The sequence below is a fragment of the Alternaria ethzedia genome (assembly GCF_023757985.1).
Source record: "Alternaria ethzedia strain BMP 0044 chromosome Unknown scaffold_3, whole genome shotgun sequence".
NCBI classification, from domain to species: Eukaryota; Fungi; Ascomycota; class Dothideomycetes; order Pleosporales; family Pleosporaceae; genus Alternaria; species Alternaria ethzedia.
Window position 1 is genome coordinate 1,612,552 of NW_026056196.1, and position 18,560 is coordinate 1,631,111.

The 18,560-nt window shown below is 53.3% G+C and overlaps 6 protein-coding genes across 6 annotated transcripts; 5 read left to right on the forward strand and 1 right to left on the reverse strand.

Annotated features, from left to right (window-relative positions):
* Positions 1-4,100: 4,100 nt before the first annotated feature.
* On the forward strand, positions 4,101-5,423 carry J4E87_002034 (uncharacterized protein; the record flags this gene model as incomplete). Its single annotated transcript, XM_049373673.1, has 1 exon — positions 4,101-5,423. One exon carries the CDS (start codon positions 4,101-4,103, stop codon positions 5,421-5,423), a length of 1,323 nt encoding a protein of 440 aa, XP_049237043.1.
* A 199-nt stretch (positions 5,424-5,622) lies between these two features.
* Positions 5,623-6,525, forward strand: J4E87_002035 (uncharacterized protein; the record flags this gene model as incomplete). The annotated part of the gene is made up of 3 exons (XM_049373674.1): positions 5,623-5,629; positions 5,725-6,398; positions 6,487-6,525. The coding sequence occupies 3 exons, from the start codon at positions 5,623-5,625 to the stop codon at positions 6,523-6,525; spliced, it is 720 nt and encodes a 239-aa protein (XP_049237044.1).
* A 2,292-nt stretch (positions 6,526-8,817) lies between these two features.
* On the forward strand, positions 8,818-11,368 carry J4E87_002036 (uncharacterized protein; the record flags this gene model as incomplete). Its single annotated transcript, XM_049373675.1, has 3 exons — positions 8,818-8,929; positions 8,983-10,790; positions 10,841-11,368. 3 exons carry the CDS (start codon positions 8,818-8,820, stop codon positions 11,366-11,368), a joined length of 2,448 nt encoding a protein of 815 aa, XP_049237045.1.
* A 225-nt stretch (positions 11,369-11,593) lies between these two features.
* On the reverse strand, positions 11,594-13,261 carry J4E87_002037 (uncharacterized protein; the record flags this gene model as incomplete). Its single annotated transcript, XM_049373676.1, has 1 exon — positions 11,594-13,261. The coding sequence occupies one exon, from the start codon at positions 13,259-13,261 to the stop codon at positions 11,594-11,596; it is 1,668 nt and encodes a 555-aa protein (XP_049237046.1).
* Positions 13,262-14,356: 1,095 nt separating this feature from the next.
* J4E87_002038 (uncharacterized protein) lies at positions 14,357-15,558 on the forward strand (the record flags this gene model as incomplete). Its single annotated transcript, XM_049373677.1, has 4 exons — positions 14,357-14,406; positions 14,511-14,919; positions 14,969-15,373; positions 15,439-15,558. 4 exons carry the CDS (start codon positions 14,357-14,359, stop codon positions 15,556-15,558), a joined length of 984 nt encoding a protein of 327 aa, XP_049237047.1.
* A 267-nt stretch (positions 15,559-15,825) lies between these two features.
* J4E87_002039 (uncharacterized protein) lies at positions 15,826-18,156 on the forward strand (the record flags this gene model as incomplete). The annotated part of the gene is made up of 3 exons (XM_049373678.1): positions 15,826-15,830; positions 16,023-16,029; positions 16,306-18,156. The coding sequence occupies 3 exons, from the start codon at positions 15,826-15,828 to the stop codon at positions 18,154-18,156; spliced, it is 1,863 nt and encodes a 620-aa protein (XP_049237048.1).
* Between the last annotated feature and the right edge of the window lie 404 nt (positions 18,157-18,560).

Below are 18,560 nucleotides of genomic sequence, written 5' to 3' on the forward strand. Positions count from 1 at the left end.
GTTATTTCTCATCCACGACAATCTCGAACTTTGGGGGCACCATCGCGGATCTTTTTCATCACCATGATACCGGGCCAGCAATGTCTTGGTTTCTCTGGGCAGCAACAGGTGGTAGCCCGACTGGTTTTGTGCTCTTCTCTTTCATCGCGCATGGTCGATCGTGGCATACTGTGTTCCGCATCATGTTCTTCATCTGCTTGGCCTTCTGGGTGGTCATGGTCGTCGCGCTCTATAGCCTTGGAGAAACAAGACATAGTGTGATCCTCTTGCGGAGAGCACGGACCCTACGACAGCAAACAGGCGACGATGAGATTGAGGTGCCGGACGAAATGAAGCAACGAGGACCGAAGCAGCTGTTCACTAGAGCACTCGCACGCCCATTCAGATTCTTGGGCTCTGAAGCTATCGTGCAGTTTGGTGCACTCTACAACGGGTTTCTATACGGTTTGAGCTTCCTCTTTAACGGAGCCTTTCACATGATCTTTGGCCCGAACGGATACGGTTTTGATACTATCGGCGTCGGTATCTGCTTCCTCGGGATTGTCGTCGGCATCACATTTGGCCTAGCCACCAACGTCTTACAGGAAAGATACTATCAAAGGCGGGTTTCTCAGGCCGGCCATTGCGACGTCCCCGAGGCACGAGTGCATCATGCGAAGCTGGCAGCTATCGTTCTACCAGTGTCTCTTCTGGCTTTTGCACTTACCGCAACGCCAAACATACACCCTTTCTTTGCCGTTCTCGCCAGCGCCTTCTGGGGATGGTCATTCTACACTCTTAGTATGTCACAGAAACGAACAACTCCAAGCGTACCGCACTGACACTCTATGCAGTTCTAATGACCCTTACTTACACCGAAGACGCCTACAAGACTTACTCAGCATCAGCCCTTGCCGGGATTGGACTAATTCGAAATCTTGCTGGTGCTGGATTCCCACTCGTCGGAAGACATCTGTTCTTGAATGTAGGCACCAGAAACGCGAGTCTAGTACTGATGGCGATCGCCATTTGCCTAGCGCCAATACCATTCGTGCTTGAGAGCAGAGGCGTATCATTGCGCAAGAGAAGCCCATGGGCGGCCGCGCATGAAGATGAGAACGAGAACAGCTGAACCCAATACCGCTTGTGACAGCTGTCTCGCCTTGTATGGGGCTCAGTCTGTTCTGTTATAGGAAGGCGTTGGTGGCGCGTCAGATTCATGCTCCAAGTTCAAAGGATTTGGCTGTCATACGCTTCGACTATGGACCGCCTGTACAACAACTCGTACGCTGGTGATGGCCGCAATGTGCCTGGTCAAGCAGAAATGTCTTCGCAACTCTATACCTGGGCAAGAACGTGGAACGGATTTCTGTACCCGACGAACTCCACATTACAATCGAATCGGAGAGCCCTGGTCTACTTGCGTTCAATCTTTCCATCAGCCACTAATATGCATTCCTCATTACTCAGCCCTTCGGCCGTCTAGGCAGCGGCAACTTAGCGACCCAGATGGTTCGATCCCGCGCACGTGACATTCACTACACAGCAAACCCGACACACCCATTGGACAGAACAGAGCATGACGGTTACCCAAAATCAGCATAACAACGTTTCAACCACAACAGAACGTGTTGTTTCGGATCTGCCCGTGGTTCTAGCGCGTAATCCCATTGAACGTCGCGGGCCAACCAACGCGTCGCGCAGCCGAGAGGGTCGGCGCGTAACGCTAGATCTCGCGCTGCCGACTACCCACCCGCGTATCCACCTGAGATATTCTTAGACTGTACGAAGTTTACATATGAGGCTCTGCTCTTGCGATGATAGTGCAGTATTCTCCAACTTCAACCATCTTTCTTTCCTTCAGTCGGTTTTCATTCGGTTCTTTCCTTTTGAGTCTGTTCTGTGAACAACTCTGTGTTTCATTCGCGACATAACTTGCTTGTTCCCTTCAGTCAAGTCTCAGCATAGCGACGGAGTTGTTCTCTTATCCATCGTCTTTCGTCATTTCCCGTTTTCTTGTTGCGAGAGAAATTTCGACCGGCGCGCAAGTCGTGTCTAGTGCCTACAACGTCATCTCGAATTACGACTACACCGCAACTCATCTACGAAACGCTCGCAAGACTCCTCGACAGCCTCTTCAAGAATTCCGAACATTCACATCAACACGATAAAGTCTCAGCAATATCACAGAGATGTCGTGCCAACCATTCACTTCGGTCCCTCAACCACCCACCAACCTCCCATCGTGCGCCGTACCTGTCGGTGGCTCGAACTCTTCAATACTAGATGCATGCTGCAACGGGCACATCAACGCGATCGCGACTTATTCCGCTCCCGACTCAACCACATCATCACCATCCGCGTCCTCAACTCCAGTCATTGTCAACTCAGAAGACAACGACGGCTGCTTCCAATACTGCATTACCGATTCACCAGACATCGTTCAGAGTTGCTTGGCACAGAAGATGGAGGAATACGAGAAAGAAGGCGCAAGCGGCACGGGCACGTTCGGCTGCTTCAACACGGACAAGGCGGTCGGTGCGAGAAAGGCCGATGAGGAGCGAGGATATGCCAGTGCGGGTGTGAGGATCAGTGGAGGTGCGAGTTGGGTGGTCTCAACACTGCTGGGTTTGAGTGTTATCGGTGCAGTTGTGGGAGGCATCTGAGCTCCATTGAAGAGATCGGTACACGGCAAGACCGTAGAAAGATGCAAATTGCTTGATCGAGTTTTATACCAAGGCTATTATCTAGCATCTCCTAGCGCTGACGCTGGACGTAATGAATAATGACATATTTCAATCCTCGACTATAGTAGCGGTGTGGAACGACAACACTGATGAGATCTACGATACGATGAATTGAACGACTTGGTTGCGCATCCGAACCGCAGAGATATCCGTCCAGTCCCAAAAGTAAAAAGCAAGATTTCCCCAGCCTCAAATCGTCTTCGACACCTACAAAGGCGGTGAGTGAGCAAAGGAAGAATTCCCCACACTCACAAAGCGCCTCAACAACATTGTGTGCTAAGAACACGAGCGCAGATCCATCATGCTTGCACTAAGTAGGGGTGTGGTGGCTGCGATAAATTATTAACAGCTCTGGTGTTTCTTCTTACAACTACCGTCTAAGCCTGTCAACCGGAGACCATGTCAGCAATGCCGGAGCAAACACACATGGTCAAATACTGTGACCAAGAATTGATTCACCCACAACCTCGGCATCCGGTGCCCATTATCGAAATAGAAAGAATAGCAGCCAACGCTGAGAAACAAGCTTCTCCAGACCTAGCCTTCGCATCGCAGCAACAAACACAGGCGCAGCAAGAGCAACGGCCACAACCACAAACGAAACCAGACCAAATACCCCAACGAAAGCGGAAAGACAGCGCGGCACCTTCATTATCTTGCGATTCGCCCATCTCGGAACAATACGAGCAAGCTTCTGCAAACGAGCTGCTTGCTACCTCACACTCGCCTAAGCATGTGCCGGAGCATTTCTCCAACTCGGGCTTATTAGAAGCTGGGTTCAATCAGGAGACTTCCCGCAGAAATTCCACCTGGCGTCGCTTCTTTTGTAAGCCCCCGATCGTGAGAAGTTCTGATGAGAAGTATTGCTAAGTTTTCCACCAGATGGTTCTCTAGAGTTCTTGATTCCTTTTGGGAGTGAATGGGATAGCCCGTGTTTAGCATCCCGGAGGACTTCTGTTTGAATTGTGTCGAGAGCACGTACGCTACTTATGAATAAATGAAATATCTTCACATCCAATCTTTTCTGAGTTGACACTGCAAGCTTGATGTGTACCTGATGATGACGGGCCTGTGGCTGAGGGGCAGCCGATGTGGAGACGAGGGAAAGTTCCCCGCGACGTTTTAGCGCTATCGCACCCCTGCCGCCGATGCGGAGCGTCATATCTTTTTCTCGAACGCGCAAACAGTCACAACCCAATTTCACACATTATTCTCTCATATATCTCAAGATGGCATCCGAAAAGAAAGTAGCAGAAAACATGCTCTGGGGAGGTCGTTTCACAGGTTTGTGCAGCCATTGGCTTTCTTGAGTTCACCAACACTTGAGATGGATGACTGGTGCTAAGACGCGTTGCAGAGGGCCTTGACCCAGTCATGGAGCAATACAATGCATCCCTCCCCTACGACCGTCTCTTCTACGCTGAAGATATCGCCGGCTCTATCGCGTTCGCTCGCGCAAACAAGAACAATGGCATCCTCACCGCCGACGAGTTCGCAGCCATCGAGAAGGGCATGGCCCAGATCAAGGAGGAGTGGGCGACGAATTCCTTCGAGGTCAAGGCGAACGATGAAGACATCCACACCGCCAACGAGCGACGGCTAAGCGAGATCATCGGCAAGGACATTGGAGGCAAGCTCCACACAGGGCGAAGCAGGAACGAGCAAGTCGCGACCGATATGCGGTTATGGCTGAGGGAGCAGCTCAGGACACTAGAGGGCTACCTGAAGCTCCTGATCAAGACATCGGTACAGCGAGCCGAGGCTGAGATCGACGTGCTCATGCCGGGCTACACACATCTCCAGAAGGCACAGCCCGTCCGGTGGTCGCACTGGATCCTATCGCATGCCACCGCTTTCGCATCCGAGCTCGAGCGCCTCCGCGAAGTCATCAAGCGCGTTAACCGTTCTCCACTCGGCTGCGGCGCGTTGGCAGGCAACCCCTTCAACATCGACCGCGACGCCATGGCCAAGGAGCTTGGTTTTGAGGGCTTACTCACAAACTCCCTCAACGCTGTCGGAGACCGCGATTTCGTCTTCGAGACACTACAATGGGGGTCGAGCTTCATGCTCAAGATGTCGCGCTGGGCGGAGGATCTGATCATATACTCGAGTCTGGAGTTTGGCTTCGTGCGGTTGGCCGACGCCTACTCTACTGGAAGCTCCCTCATGCCTCAGAAGAAGAACGCAGACTCGCTGGAACTCATCCGAGGAAAGAGCGGTCGTGCGTTCGGGCACATGGCGGGTTTGTATGTCACCATCAAGGGTCTTCCTACAACCTACAACAAGGATCTGCAGGAGTCTGTTGAGCCTCTCATCGACCACATCAAGACGGTCAGCGACTCCATCCAGATCGCCACCGGTGTTCTGTCGACCCTGAAGATCAATGCCGACAAGATGCACGCTGCATTGGCCCCGGAGATGCTGGCCACAGAGTTCGCAGACTACCTTGTCCGAAAGGGCGTGCCTTTCCGTGAGGGTCATCACATCTCTGGTCGCGTAGTTGCCTTGGCAGAGGACCAGAACGTGCCCATGGACAAGCTGAGCCTGGAACAGCTGAAGGGTATCGACTCCAGGTTAGGCGACGACGTAGTTGAGTGCTTAGACTACGAGCGCGCGGTAGAGCTTAAAAACGCCACTGGTGGTACGAGCAAGAGCGCTGTTATGGAGCAGATCGACATCTTGAAGACGATACTCTAGAATAGAGGTTTGCAAAGCGACGTCTAAAACGGGTTTAGACAAAATTCATGGTGATCACAGGTTATGAGAGATGAGAAATGATTACTACACCACTTAGATGTCGAGTGGTGATGAAGGCTGTTGCATGCGTGTGCTGTTTGCATGTGCTTACCCCACTTCATCTAGCCAGCGGATCCGCGTTCACATCGCAATGAGCCCTATGCTTTGTTAGATATGGATTTACTGCAACTAAATCGCAACTCCTTTCTAGGACAATCATTAGGATCGAACATCTGTCCAGATTAAGTTACCATGCAACCAGATCCACACAACACCGACGTCATCGCCAATATAAACTACTTCCCTGCCACCGGCATCCCCATCCCCAAATCAGAATGGAAAGTCAAATACCTCGACGACAAAGATGAATACACTCGCCCCATGCTCATCCGCGACGTACGAAAAGCGAAGAAGATATTCGACCTAGACGCCAACGGCTTCACATTCGTCACACTGCCTCAAAAGCGGAGAGTCGACCGGCACAGCAGCGAAGAAGACGTAAAACGAGAATACTACCCCGAGTTGGAAGAAGTAGTCAAGAAACTGTATAAATACCTACCAACATCCTCCATAACAGACATCAGCATACAGGAGCACAGAAGAACAGGAGCTAACACCCCCAGAACCGGTGCCTCAACCGTCCACGTCTTCAACCACGTAATCCGCGCACACACCTCCCCCTCCGCAAAGGGCATCCAAGACGCCCTCGGCCGATGGCAAGACATTCCCTCGGGTCACCCGCACGTCGACTACGCGGGCTCCGCATCCGCCCTCGCCGGTACACTGACTGAACTCTCGTTCCCACCCCACATCAACGATCTCTTCAAGACATCCACCCGCTACGCCTTCCTCAATTGCTGGCGGCCGCTCAAAACCGTGCGTCGAGACCCGCTGGCCGTGTGCGACGCGAATACGGTGCCTGATGCCGATTATCAGGTTAGGTTGAGGGAGTTCAGTCGCACAGGGAATAGGAGTGAGAATTATGTTTTGAGTTGTGGGGCGTTAGAGGGAAAGAAGGGGACAGATATGTGTGAAGGACAAGGGCATGAGTGGTGGTATATGAGTGGGATGCAGCCGTGGGAGATGGTTGTGTTCAAGGGCTTGGATTCGAAGAGGGAGGAGAGGGGGTGGAGGTGTCCGCATACGGCGTTTAGGGTTGAGGGGAGCGAGGGGGAAGAGGCGAGGGAGAGTATTGAGGCGAGGCTTGTTGCTTTTTGGGAGTAGGGTGGTGGATTGGATGAGAGGGGGTGATGGCGGGGAGTGGGTATGTCATCTTTGTGGTACCTTGGATTCCAAGGCTTTCTCCTAAAAAATTCTTTTTGAATTTGTTTCACAACGAGCTATCTACAGTAGTCGTTTTATTGTCCAGTGTAGATATTGCTATCGGTGTGCTACTCATCACTTTCCCCGGTATGCGTCGCATAAGTAGACATGCCTCGGTGTCGGCACAGATCACTAATAGTTGGTCCACAGTCCCGGCCGCGCCGGTCTTGATCGAAGTGAACCTAGGCGTATGTTGGAGGTAGACAGTGGCCTCGGGGGCCTCTCAGGCCGTTCGCGTATGCTGGGTAGATCGTGAAGAGAGCTTGGTCTGCGTAGGTGCTCGCTGTTTCGTCGTGGTACATCAAGGAATCGGCTAGTCGTCCTAGTTTCCGCCTGGTTGCTCGGTCTGAAATTTGACTGACCACTTGCCATTGCAGCCTGCTGTTCATCGTGGAGGTATTTTGTGAAGACGAAATCTCTCCACTTGAGCTCTTTCTTCAAAGCGACAAACTTTGGCTCGGCATAGACCTCTCGATTGATCTTGGCCATGCCGTATTTGCAATGCTTGCGGTTGTGATCTTTGATTGCCTTGCCGAGCACTAGCCGAAGCGCTTCGCATGATCTTGTCCCAAGCTGCGCAACGACCATGTCATCCGAGACAAGCCGGCGTGCAAGTAGCTTTTGACTCTTATCTATACCCAGTTTCCCCGGCAGGAGACCGCGTCCCCGCGTCCAAAAAGACGGCTTAGTGTAGAGTAATGTCTTGTGATGATTTCCACCTTCACACCTGTGCATCCGGAAAGCGTACAGCTGCTCGAAGACGTAAGCGATATCGACTCCAATAGTTCGTGCTGGTTCCATAATGAAGGTGCTGATAAACTCGCGGTCGCTATCCTTTAGCAGGCTTTGCGTGTTGTCGACGACAGTCTCACATGCTTTGTGAATGACATCAGCGTATTCGAGAACTACGCGGGTTCCTTGATAGGTCAAAAGGCTGGTATTCCGCGCAGAGAGGTTCGTAGTGGACAGTTTGGGAGAACATGCAGCGAGCGCATAATGGAGCTCGTGAAAGTCGACGTCGTAGCTGTATACCAGGATGTCGACGAGAAGGCGGACAAGGAGATCGACTGCCGCAGGCTTGTCTTGAGGAAGTTCCAAGTTTGTATCGTGGCCCAGGATTTGCTCTGGACCGAAGGGATAAGACTCCAAGGGGTGGTGGGAGGTTTCGATCGAATTACGTGGTGTGATGGGAGGGCGATGGCTTGCGCTGTACGTTCGTTTTGGTTGCCCTGCGCTCAGGTTGCCTACACCCTCCTGAGACAGTTCCGGCATTACGAAGCCCTGTGACGAAATGAATGCTGATGAGGATAGCGAGAAAGACGACGCTGATACCGAGTGCGATCGTTCGCAGGCTTGACGAAGAGGAATGGAGAAAGCTGAATCACAATCACGAGGGTGCCGCTGAGACCCTTTTGAACTTCCTTACATCGAACAACGTAACCATCGTCAAGTTGTGGCCTGTAGGGGTCCAAAGCGGAGTCGTTGGTCGTCTGACTGGCCATCCACGGCGATGTATTGTGCGAGACCTGGCATCTCAGCGGATGATTTGTTGAGAAAGTCTGAATCACATATCCAGGGTCGATGATGATCGTACTATCCGGCTTGCTTCAACCGTAAGTGTCCTTCACAGCAGACCGATGCGACGACTGCCCCTACCAAAGCATCGATTAGTAGAGAAGGCTGAAGTCTTCATGTGATCAGCTCGAAGACACGGGCGGCGTAAGTCAGCTTCATCGTGAGACATCACATCGGCTTGGGAGAGGAATTGCTGAAGCGTGATGTGCGAAGGCGTGGGATAGCATCGAGCATGTGAAAGCAGAAGGCGAGGGGTGAATGCAGGGTGGCAGGGGTGTGCTGCATGACGCCACAGCCGAGGAGCCAAAATTACTCGGGTTGGCTTATCGATTAACAAAATTATCGCCGTCCCACTCTCCACCACCCACCAGACAGTGCAGCGCCGAGTTTCTGACACCGCGTAGTCAAGGTGGCGTCGATTCCTTTCCGATTCAAATCAGGTGGCAGCGGCAACAATATGGCGCCCATGGCTGCGACAGCGCACCACCACCGGAGCACGACCAAGAAGGACAAGAAGGGCTTCAAGTCCCGCCATGCCACCAAAGGCGCGCTGAAGGAGCAGAGCAAGGGTCAGTCGCTCCTTCCCCGCCACCGCGTCCAACTCTGCTGACTGTTTCTTTAGGCAAGGTCAACTCACTCTCGTTCGAATTCGGCAGCCGCAAGACCCCCCACCAGCAAGTCATGAGCAAGTTTGACCGCCGCAACCGCGCCAAGCAGATGCGCATCAACAAGGACCACGAGCACGCAAAGTCATCCAACGTATTCGCCGGCAAGGACGGTGCGCCGAGGATCACCGCCCTCATCCCGCTATGTTCGGACGTCTCTACCGCCGAAGCTGTGCGCAGCCTGAACGCCAGCCTGGACATTGAAGAGGAGGTTCCCGAGGCAGGATGGACACGCACAAACGTCGACCGGTTCAAGCAGAAGGTGCAATATCTGATAGTCAAAAGAGATCTTCTGGCCGCTCTCGACGCCTGCCGTGTCGCCGATTTCGTCGTCTTCATTCTATCGGCGCACGAAGAGGTCGACGCAGAGGGCGAGTTGATTATGAAGTCGGTTGAAAGCCAGGGTATCTCAAACACCTTCACCGTGGTGCAAGGATTGGACAAGGTCGAGCCCGCCAAAGCCAGGCCTTCAGTCGTTTCGTCGCTCAAGTCGTACATCACCCACTGGCTACCCGCGACCGAGCGCGTCTACTCTCTCGACAACCGACAAGAAGCCGCAAACCTCGTCCGATCGCTATGCACAACTACCACAAAGGGTGTCAGGTGGAGGGACCAGAGGAGCTACATGTTCATTGAGGATATCGCATGGCCTGGAGGCAAGTCGGCCGTCAACGCGGACGGCACTGGTGATGTTGTCATTACCGGTGTCGTGCGCGGGCTTGGGCTGAAGGCCGACAGGCTGGTGCAGGTGGGAGACTGGGGTGACTTCCAGGTCGACAAGATCGTAGCCGCTCCACTAGAAACGAGGAAGAAACACAAAGAGGAAGAGATGGCTGTTGACACAGAAGGCGATGGCATCCTGGAGCGTCCCACAGAAGACCAGGACGACCTAGCAGATCTCGCACCAGAGGAAACAATCATGGACGACGTGACCAACTACGCCACCTCCATTGCGCCCTCTGAGCGCAAAGGTGTTTTGCTAGACGACCACCACTACTTCTCAGACGAGGAGGAAGAGGTCGTGCCCGCCAAAAAGAGGCGGTTACCAAAGGGCACAAGTGAATACCAGTCCGCATGGTATCTCGACGACATGTCCGACTCGGGCTCGGATCTGGAAGACTTCGACGACATGGAAGTTGACGAAGACGCCCAGAGCCAGCCCGCGCATCCTGCAGATGGTGTAGAGGGAATGGACGTCGATGGCAAAGCTATGACCGAGGGCGCTCCTTCAGAATACCCCCAATCGGAGATGTTTTTAGACCCATCACCAGAGGACGAGGCTGCACAGATTGAGGAGTACCGGAAATCCAGAAAGACGGAAGAGGACGAAGATCTCGAGTTCCCTGACGAGATCGAACTACACCCCAACGTGAATGCGCGAGAGCGTCTCATTCGCTACCGAGGACTGAAGAGTCTGAGAAACAGCACATGGGAGACAGAAGAGGATCGACCATACGAGCCAGAAGAGTGGCAGCGGTTGCTCGACATCTCCGACTACAAGCGCACAGCGACCAAATTCATGCGCGAAGCCTGGGCTGGCGGTGTCAAGCCCGGAACTCGGGTCAGCGTTCACATTCGCGGTGTCCCGCTACAATTCCAGGAGATGCAGTCACGGCCGATGGCCATGTTCTCACTCCTGAGACACGAGCACAAGCGCACAGCCGCCAACTACAGTATACTCCTCAGCTCTGAGCATGAGGGACCGATCAAGTCGAAGACTGAGATGATCGTGCAGTGCGGACCAAGGAGGATAGTAATCAACCCTGTAAGTCACCTTAAGCTTCTATTCCATCCCTCAATACTAACAGCATCTAGCTCTTCTCCCACGCCGGCAACACACCAAACAACGTGCACAAATTCTCTCGCTTCCTCCACCCTGGCCAATCGGCCATTGCATCTTTCATCGGACCTCTAACCTGGGGCAACGTCCCTCTCCTCTACTTCACCCGCACAACCCCTTCTCCCGACCACCCCTCTTCCCTTCGCCTAATCGCGACCGGAACATCTCTCCCACCCTCCACCAACCGCATCATCGCCAAGCGCATCATCCTGACAGGCCACCCGTACAAGATCAACAAGCGCGTCGTCACAGTGCGCTACATGTTCTTCAACGACGGCGACGTCAAGTGGTTCAAGAGCTTACCGCTGTGGACGAAGCGCGGACGGAGCGGTTTCATCAAGGAGAGTTTGGGTACGCACGGATACTTCAAGGCTACTTTCGATGGCAAGATCAGCCCTATGGATGCTGTTGCTGTTAGTTTGTACAAGAGGGTTTATCCTAGGGGCGCGAGAGCGTGGAGGGGTGAACTGGAGCAGGCAACTGAGATGGAACAAGCTGCTTAGAGGTTTACGACGCGTCAATGACTTTTATGATATCATGGGGTTTTAGATAGGCTAAAATGGGTATGGAGTTTTGTTGTTCGTTCTCTACGAAGTCAGTCCCTTAGTCAACTATGTGTGAAGCAGATCTGTGAAGTAAACGCCGTGAAATGCTGATAAAGACGCGTACTTTTCACCGCCAACGCCAACATGAAGTCTGAAACAGCATCAAGCCAATTCTTTCCAGACTCACTTTCTCGCAAACCTCTCAAGCGCCGGACCATAATCCTTCTTCAATCTCTCCTTCCTCTCAATCTGCCTCTTCTGCATATTCTTCAACGCCTCCCTCGCGCGCTCCTTCTCCTCATCAACCACATTCTTCGTCCCACTCTTCCTCAAATACCTCCTGAGCGCCGAATTCCTGCCCTTCCCTCTCTTCTTCAACATATCCACCTTATCCGGCTCCTTCTCGCCCCTCGCAGCGCGGTATTCGCGTTGCCGCTCTTCATTAGATGCAAGATCGAGGTTACCGACGAAATTGGGGTCGAGCGCAATCATCTCGGGCTGGATCTTCTCAAGCAGGGCGTGCACTTCTGTTTCGCGGCGCTGCTTGGAGGTTTCGTAGGGGTTGGTGCCGGGCTCGAGGGTGTCGGGGTTGGCTTCTCCGGCGCCGGGCACGATGATGGAGGAGAAGCCTTTGTCGTGCGATATGCCGAGGACGTCTTCGAAGGGGCAGAAGCGCACGCGGCTGACGTTTAGGCCTTCGCCGCCCCAGCCCATGTATGGCATGATGGGCGGTGCGGCGTCTTCGGCGTTACGCCGGAAGATGTCGTCTTTGTAGATGGAGGTCTGTGTGCCGTAGCCGACGGCTGTGAGGTTGCGGTCGGAGATGGAGAGGGTGGTGCCCGGCACGCGGAGGTGGGTTTGGTACATTTCCTTGAACATGCGGACGTCCCAGACGGACATGCGGCGGTCTTGCGATGTGCTGACCATGTATGTTCCTGATCTGTCGACTGCAATGCTTCGGACGGGGCCGCGGTGTGGGAGGAGTTTGACGAGGGGCGTGGCGCTGTTGGGCGACCAGAGGGTTACGAGACCTTTTTGGTGGCCGACGTGCAGGATGGCGTTGTGTGGATTTTGTGCGAAAGCTGTCGCGGGACCGAGCTTTGTGTACAGTTGTGGTAGTGACTGTCCGGTTGAGACATCGGTGTATCGTATTATACCTGCGGTCGATACAGAGGCGAGGAGGAAGTGGTAGGGGAGGTATTCGAGGTATGTGGCTTCAGAGTGGTTCTTGAGCTTGTGCATCTCCACGCCGTCGCCCGAGTAGATGTAGACACAGTTCTTCTGCGCGACCGCAAAGTTCTTCTGGTTGCTCGTGTGCAGCCATCGCGCGTCTCGCACCGTCTCGTTGAGTTGGAGTTCGCAGCCGACCTTTCCGTCTCGCCAGTCAAAGGTCGCGACATGTCCTTTCCTGCCTGCGATCAACAGATCACGGCCGTTGCGACTGTACTCGCATACGTCGTAAGGACCCAGACCGTCTAACTTCAACTCGAAGCCCTTCTTTGCTGTCTCCAGACCAACTTCCTGCTTGATCTCGTCTTGCCGTACCTTGTATGTCCTTTCCAGCTCATTCTCGGTTTCCAACAATCCTGGGTTATTCTCGAGCAAAACTTCGACATTCTTCGCTTCTATCGCCGCCTGCTTGTTCTTCGTCTCAAGCGATGTAATGTTTCTCCGCAGCTTCTTATCCTTGACTGTTTTGGGCCGTATGCGGTCGCCGCGCCCATATTGCTTTGTGGCTGATTCGGTGAATTCGGCGATCGCGCGGGTGTCTTCGTCGTCTATGGGCGCTGCGTTTTGCGACTTGCGCCGCGGTTGCGCTGTGCTGGGCTTGGAGCCGCGTTCGGTGGCCATAATGCAGTTGCGGTGGCTGGCAGCCTTTGTGCGACAGGGGCAACTTCGATCCGCTTCGTAAACTAGCGACTGGGGAATTCCCTGCACGTATTCGCTGAGAGTGTATGCGCAAAAGGTTCCTGGTCGCGAATGCCCCGATCCTAGAATTATTTCTGCCGGCGTTCACCGCTTCGAAATCTTGGCGACACTAGTGATGCACAACCCAAACTCCATGCCTCTCTCACCATCGCTAAACTTCTGTTTTGCTGACTTCACGTGAAACTCAACCCCATCTCCACTGATATCTGTTGAAGTCCCCAGGCCGGGGCTATCTAGATTGTCTTGATTAGGCTTTGCAAGCGGTAGCATCTCAGCGTGGCATTCACCTTGTGGCCTCCGCACGAGAGTTATGTTTGTGTGCCGACATCCTTCCTTTCGGGGTTTCCAAGGGTCGTACTGGAGGTAGAGGTGGCGTTGGAACCGAATGCACCCTTGGTCTGTTTATCGGTGCTTGATGTAAGGTCCATCGCCTCGGCATTGTTCGACATTTGAAGTTGAGGTAAGGGTTGAGCGGCTTGTTGCGCTTGAGCATCTGCAGCCGCTTGAGCTTGAGCTTGAGCTTGAGCGTCAGCTGCTGCTTGGGCTTGTTGAGGCTGGAACGCAGCAGCGCGGGCACGCATTTTAGCCTTTCTGGCCTCTGATGGCTTCCCAGATTGTCCCTTACGACCTATGGCAGTAGTTAAAGAGAGATTGGAAGAAGATAGAGGAGGCTGGAGAAGCTGAAGACGTAGCAGAGTGTTAGACAGCTTCAAGGCTGTGTGCTCAGTGTGTAACCTCAGGTGTCCGTACAGGACTCCAGACGATGATTGCTACTCAGCGCCGAGATCGCAGTATCACATGCTACGCATGTGTTGGGCAGCTGCAGCTTCTCTCACTGGCTCCTGCCTTCACCTTGAGTTCGGCCCAAACAAACAACGTGTATCCTTAGGCTTCGCTTAGGCATCCCTCTCTTAATCCCACCGCCATACAGGGTCTCAGGGTCTCTCGTCAACCCCATTCCACACACTCTCTCGTTCTCATACTTGACATACTACTCTACAACACCAGTCGCCAACGATGGGAGGCCGCCGCAATGTGCACGCTTACAACCAGGACGAGATCGACAGGTACGTACAGATAACATTGACCGGAAATGCCAACGACAGCGTGACTACCATTGAACTAACCCAGTCGTTGTTCAATTTGACGCGTTGCTAACTATTCTTCCAAGGCTCCAGGGTATCCCACTTCCCATGAAGATCAAATGCGGCCGGTGCCACAAGAACCTTCCTCAAGTCAAGTACTCCACCAAGCAGCTGACCGATGCACGACACCAAATCAAGACCTCAAGCAAGATCACCAAACCCATCAACTGCCACAGTTGCACTGGGCAGCAGAAGGTCGAGATCGAGTGCACCATGTGTGGCAAGACGAAGGGCTTGGAGGAGTTCGCAAAGTCTCAGCGCGCCAAGCCCGACACTGCCAAATGCTTCAAGTGTGTTGAGGCTCAGCTCGCTGATGAGGCCGTCGATGAAGACCGCTATATCGAACCAGATAGGGCCTTTGTTCCACCCGACCACTCCCAGGGTCAGTTTCCCGAGTACTGGTCCGCAGCTACTAGTGAAACATCTTCTACTTATGTGAGTTTTCTATAAGGGCTATCTGTGGCCGTCATACTGACCTGTATAGGGAGATGACGAGTGGAAGACTGTTAACGGCATCAACCGACGAACCGAGCGCAAGGATATTGAAGACGGAGGTATTGCGCTGTCGGCTGGATTCCAGAAGGCTATGTCCATCAACGGCTCAGCAGACGAGAGCCTCATCGACACCGAATACTCCTACCCGGCTGGCCATGGGAACGCCAACACCGACAGCTGGAGCGAGGTCCGCACCAAGTCCTGGCACACCCAGTCCAATGCGGCTCCTAGTGCGAGCTCAGGCTTCAACCCCAACGCCTATCGTCGCTCGACTTCCTCCGTCACCGGCTCGTCCCACACCTTCACCTCCAGCGTGGCTGAGCGATCTGACACTTCGGATATCCGCCCCAATGGATGGGCCAAGATTCGTGCTGCTCCTCGAGGTCCTCCTATGGTATGTTCAACGATGAATCCTTCAAATCTTGAGTGTTGGCAAAAACAATACTGACTATTTCATAGATGCCTATGGGGGATACTGTCCGACAGACAGGGTCCACTGTCGATGCTTGGGACTCGGATGAGGAGGAAGACGAAGAAGACGAGGACAATGATGACAGTGACGACGACACAGTCATCTAGTTACTTGACCCCGGTATATCGAGATGACAGAGATTGACAAGTTTGCACAACGGACAAGGTCCTGTTCTGCGAGGGGATGCGGTAGTTTGGATTGGACTGGCGTTTGATGTGTACATGGATTATTTGATTTAGCTGTGGTCATGACAGCAAATTGTCTACCACGTGCTGTCCCACCGGAGGGACGTACATAGGACTACAAAAGTTGAATTCCTGAATCGATAGCGTTATGGATAGCCCTATCGCGCGACTGTGGTGATAGTGAAAGGAATGCCGTCAGGGGTAGACTAATCCGGAAAAAGCGACTAATTGCCACCACGTGATTGCGCGCCGTACCCCAACGCGCCTTCCTGCGCATGTCCCACCCCACTCACACCCAGCGCAGTCGCACCACCGCGACTGTACCGCAGCACTTTTTTTCAAATCACTTTCGTTTCAATCGCTCTTACAGTAGGAAATAGATACAGACATCATGTAAGTCAAGTTTCGCTATTCGACTTGATGAGCGCGCAAGACTAATGAGTGGCGACAGGAGCGGACGACGACCTAGAGGCGCAGGCATTCGGGGGCCGCACTCTGCCTTGACAGACTTTCTGGCCGTGAGTGACATCTGTTCTGGGGACAAGCATGCCCAACATTCGAGACTTGCGACATGAAGATCGGAAGCGGCTGGGTTCTTGCTCGATAGCGGCTGCGCAAACCTCAGTCGGCGAGGCTTGAGGGAGACACTCGCTAATATCTCATTTTCAGGCGAACAACATCTCTGCAGCAGAGATCCGCGATTCGTACGAACAGCGCCGTCAACAAGCCGAGCGAGACGCAGCAGAAGCAGGAGATAATGGCGAGGGACCTTCAAATGCCGGTGAAGATGACGAAGATGTCGAGGAGGACCTACAAGCCGAATCCTCCGCAATGGCAGCCGAGCGCACCCGCAAACGTAAACGCAACCAAGACGAGGCCATAGCGAAGATCAAGAAGGGCAAGGCGGCGAAGAAGGCATCAAAGAAGAAGAGCAAGAAGAAGGGATCAGACGATGAGTCCGACTTTGAAGACGCCATGGACATGTACAAGAAGGCAAAGCCACTCCCTGGTCAATTGGAGAACTGCGAGATTTGCGACAAGCGATTTACCGTCACACCATACAGCAAAGCTGGTCCAGACGGTGGTCTCCTGTGTACACCGTGTGGAAAAGAGATGGTCAAAGATGCGAAGGCAGAGAAGAAACTGGCTAAGCCCGTGGTGCGAAAGGGTCGCAGGAAGATTGAGAGCAACCGCCTCGATGGTATGACACAGCGCGGACCCAAGACACTGCAACAATTATGCATCGAGAAGCTCGCAAAACATTCGGAGGACATTGACGAACTGGGCGATATGCCAGAGGGTATCATGAACCGAATCAGCGAGATCTTTTCTAAGAAGCGAGCGATGAACTCCAACACGATGAAGCTATTCCTCCAGTCAGATATGCAGTCAATCGCAATTCATGAGGCAGCATATCTCGAGACGGAGGACTACGACCAGATCTTTGCCGTTTGCCCAAATGTCAAGCGTCTGTCGCTGCGCAACTGCTGTCAGTTCAAGGACAGCAACATCGACTACATGAACGAGAAGGCCAAGGCACTGGAGGAAATCCAGTTGTTAGGAGCTAACCTCGTTTCCAACGATAAATGGATTGAGCTCTTCATTGCCCGGGGCCAAGATCTCAAGTCACTGAAAGTTGAGTGGTTAGACGCCGCGTTCGACGACCAAGTAGTTGAGGCACTCTCCACCTTCTGCCCCAACCTTCAACGCCTCAAGATTGAGCGCTGCAAGAAGATCGGCCCGGACAGCATCGACGCTATTGCTCACTTGAAGCACCTGAAACACCTCACACTCCGCTTCTACGACCCCATCACCCGCGAGAAGCTCGTCCACCTAGTCGATTCAGTCGGCGATAATCTTCGCACCCTGTGCCTAGAGCACTTCCTAGACAACACAACAGAGCCCACTGATGACGTCCTCGAAGCCATCCACAACAAGTGTCATTATCTCAGCAAGTTCCGCTTCACAGAGAACAACGAATGCACCGACGCCGGCTACGTGAAGCTCTTCGCCGACTGGACCAACCCACCTCTCCACTACATCGATGTCAACTCAACCCGCGACCTAGACAACACGAACCCCGACGGACCTGAAGACGAGCCCCTTGGCCTCGCATCCAACGGTTTCCGCGCCCTCATGGCCCATTCCGGCTCGCGCCTCGAATTCCTAGATATATCCTCCTGCCGCCACATCTCCCATGCTACCTTCACAGAAATCTTCGACGGCAAGAAGGAATATCCTCATCTCCGCGAGATCAACCTCTCCTTCTGTCCCGTCGTCGACACTGAGATCGTCGCTGGTGTCTTCCGGTCCTGTCCCGCTATCAAAAAGGTAGTTACTTTTGGTTGCTTCCAGGTCGCTGACGTGGTGGTGCCGAGGGGTATTGTCCTGATCGGAGCGCCGAGGGCACAGGACCAGATTGAGCAGTTTGGTGAGGTGGTGTTGGATTATCAGAGGGAGAATGAGGAGAGTATGGGGCACATGCGTGCTATGGGGCGTATTGTGCCGGTTGTGGGTTAGATGGTCGGGGATTCTCGCAGAGATGTGGGGAATGGGTTCTTCAAAAGTGGTGTATGGGCGCATGTATGGTATGGCTTACTGGAGGATTCACTCGCCCATGGCTGGTGGATATTACAGCGGGCATAGGCGTTCTTTTCGTTGGTTTTGTGCGACATGATTTAGATACATGTAGATTTCAATCAGTACGCATGAGACTCTCTGCATTGAGTATGCGGATGCGGATGCTAGATGCTAATAGATACATGATACATGGTACTTCTCAAACGCGACCATTACACTCGCGCGGACTCCTCGCTTGCCCAAATCGTTAAATGGTAATAAGTAACAGCGTAGCTACGCGTATTCTCAAGTCCAACCGAGGGCTGAGTGGGACATACATTGCCCTCTGCGCCCTCAGCGTAGAT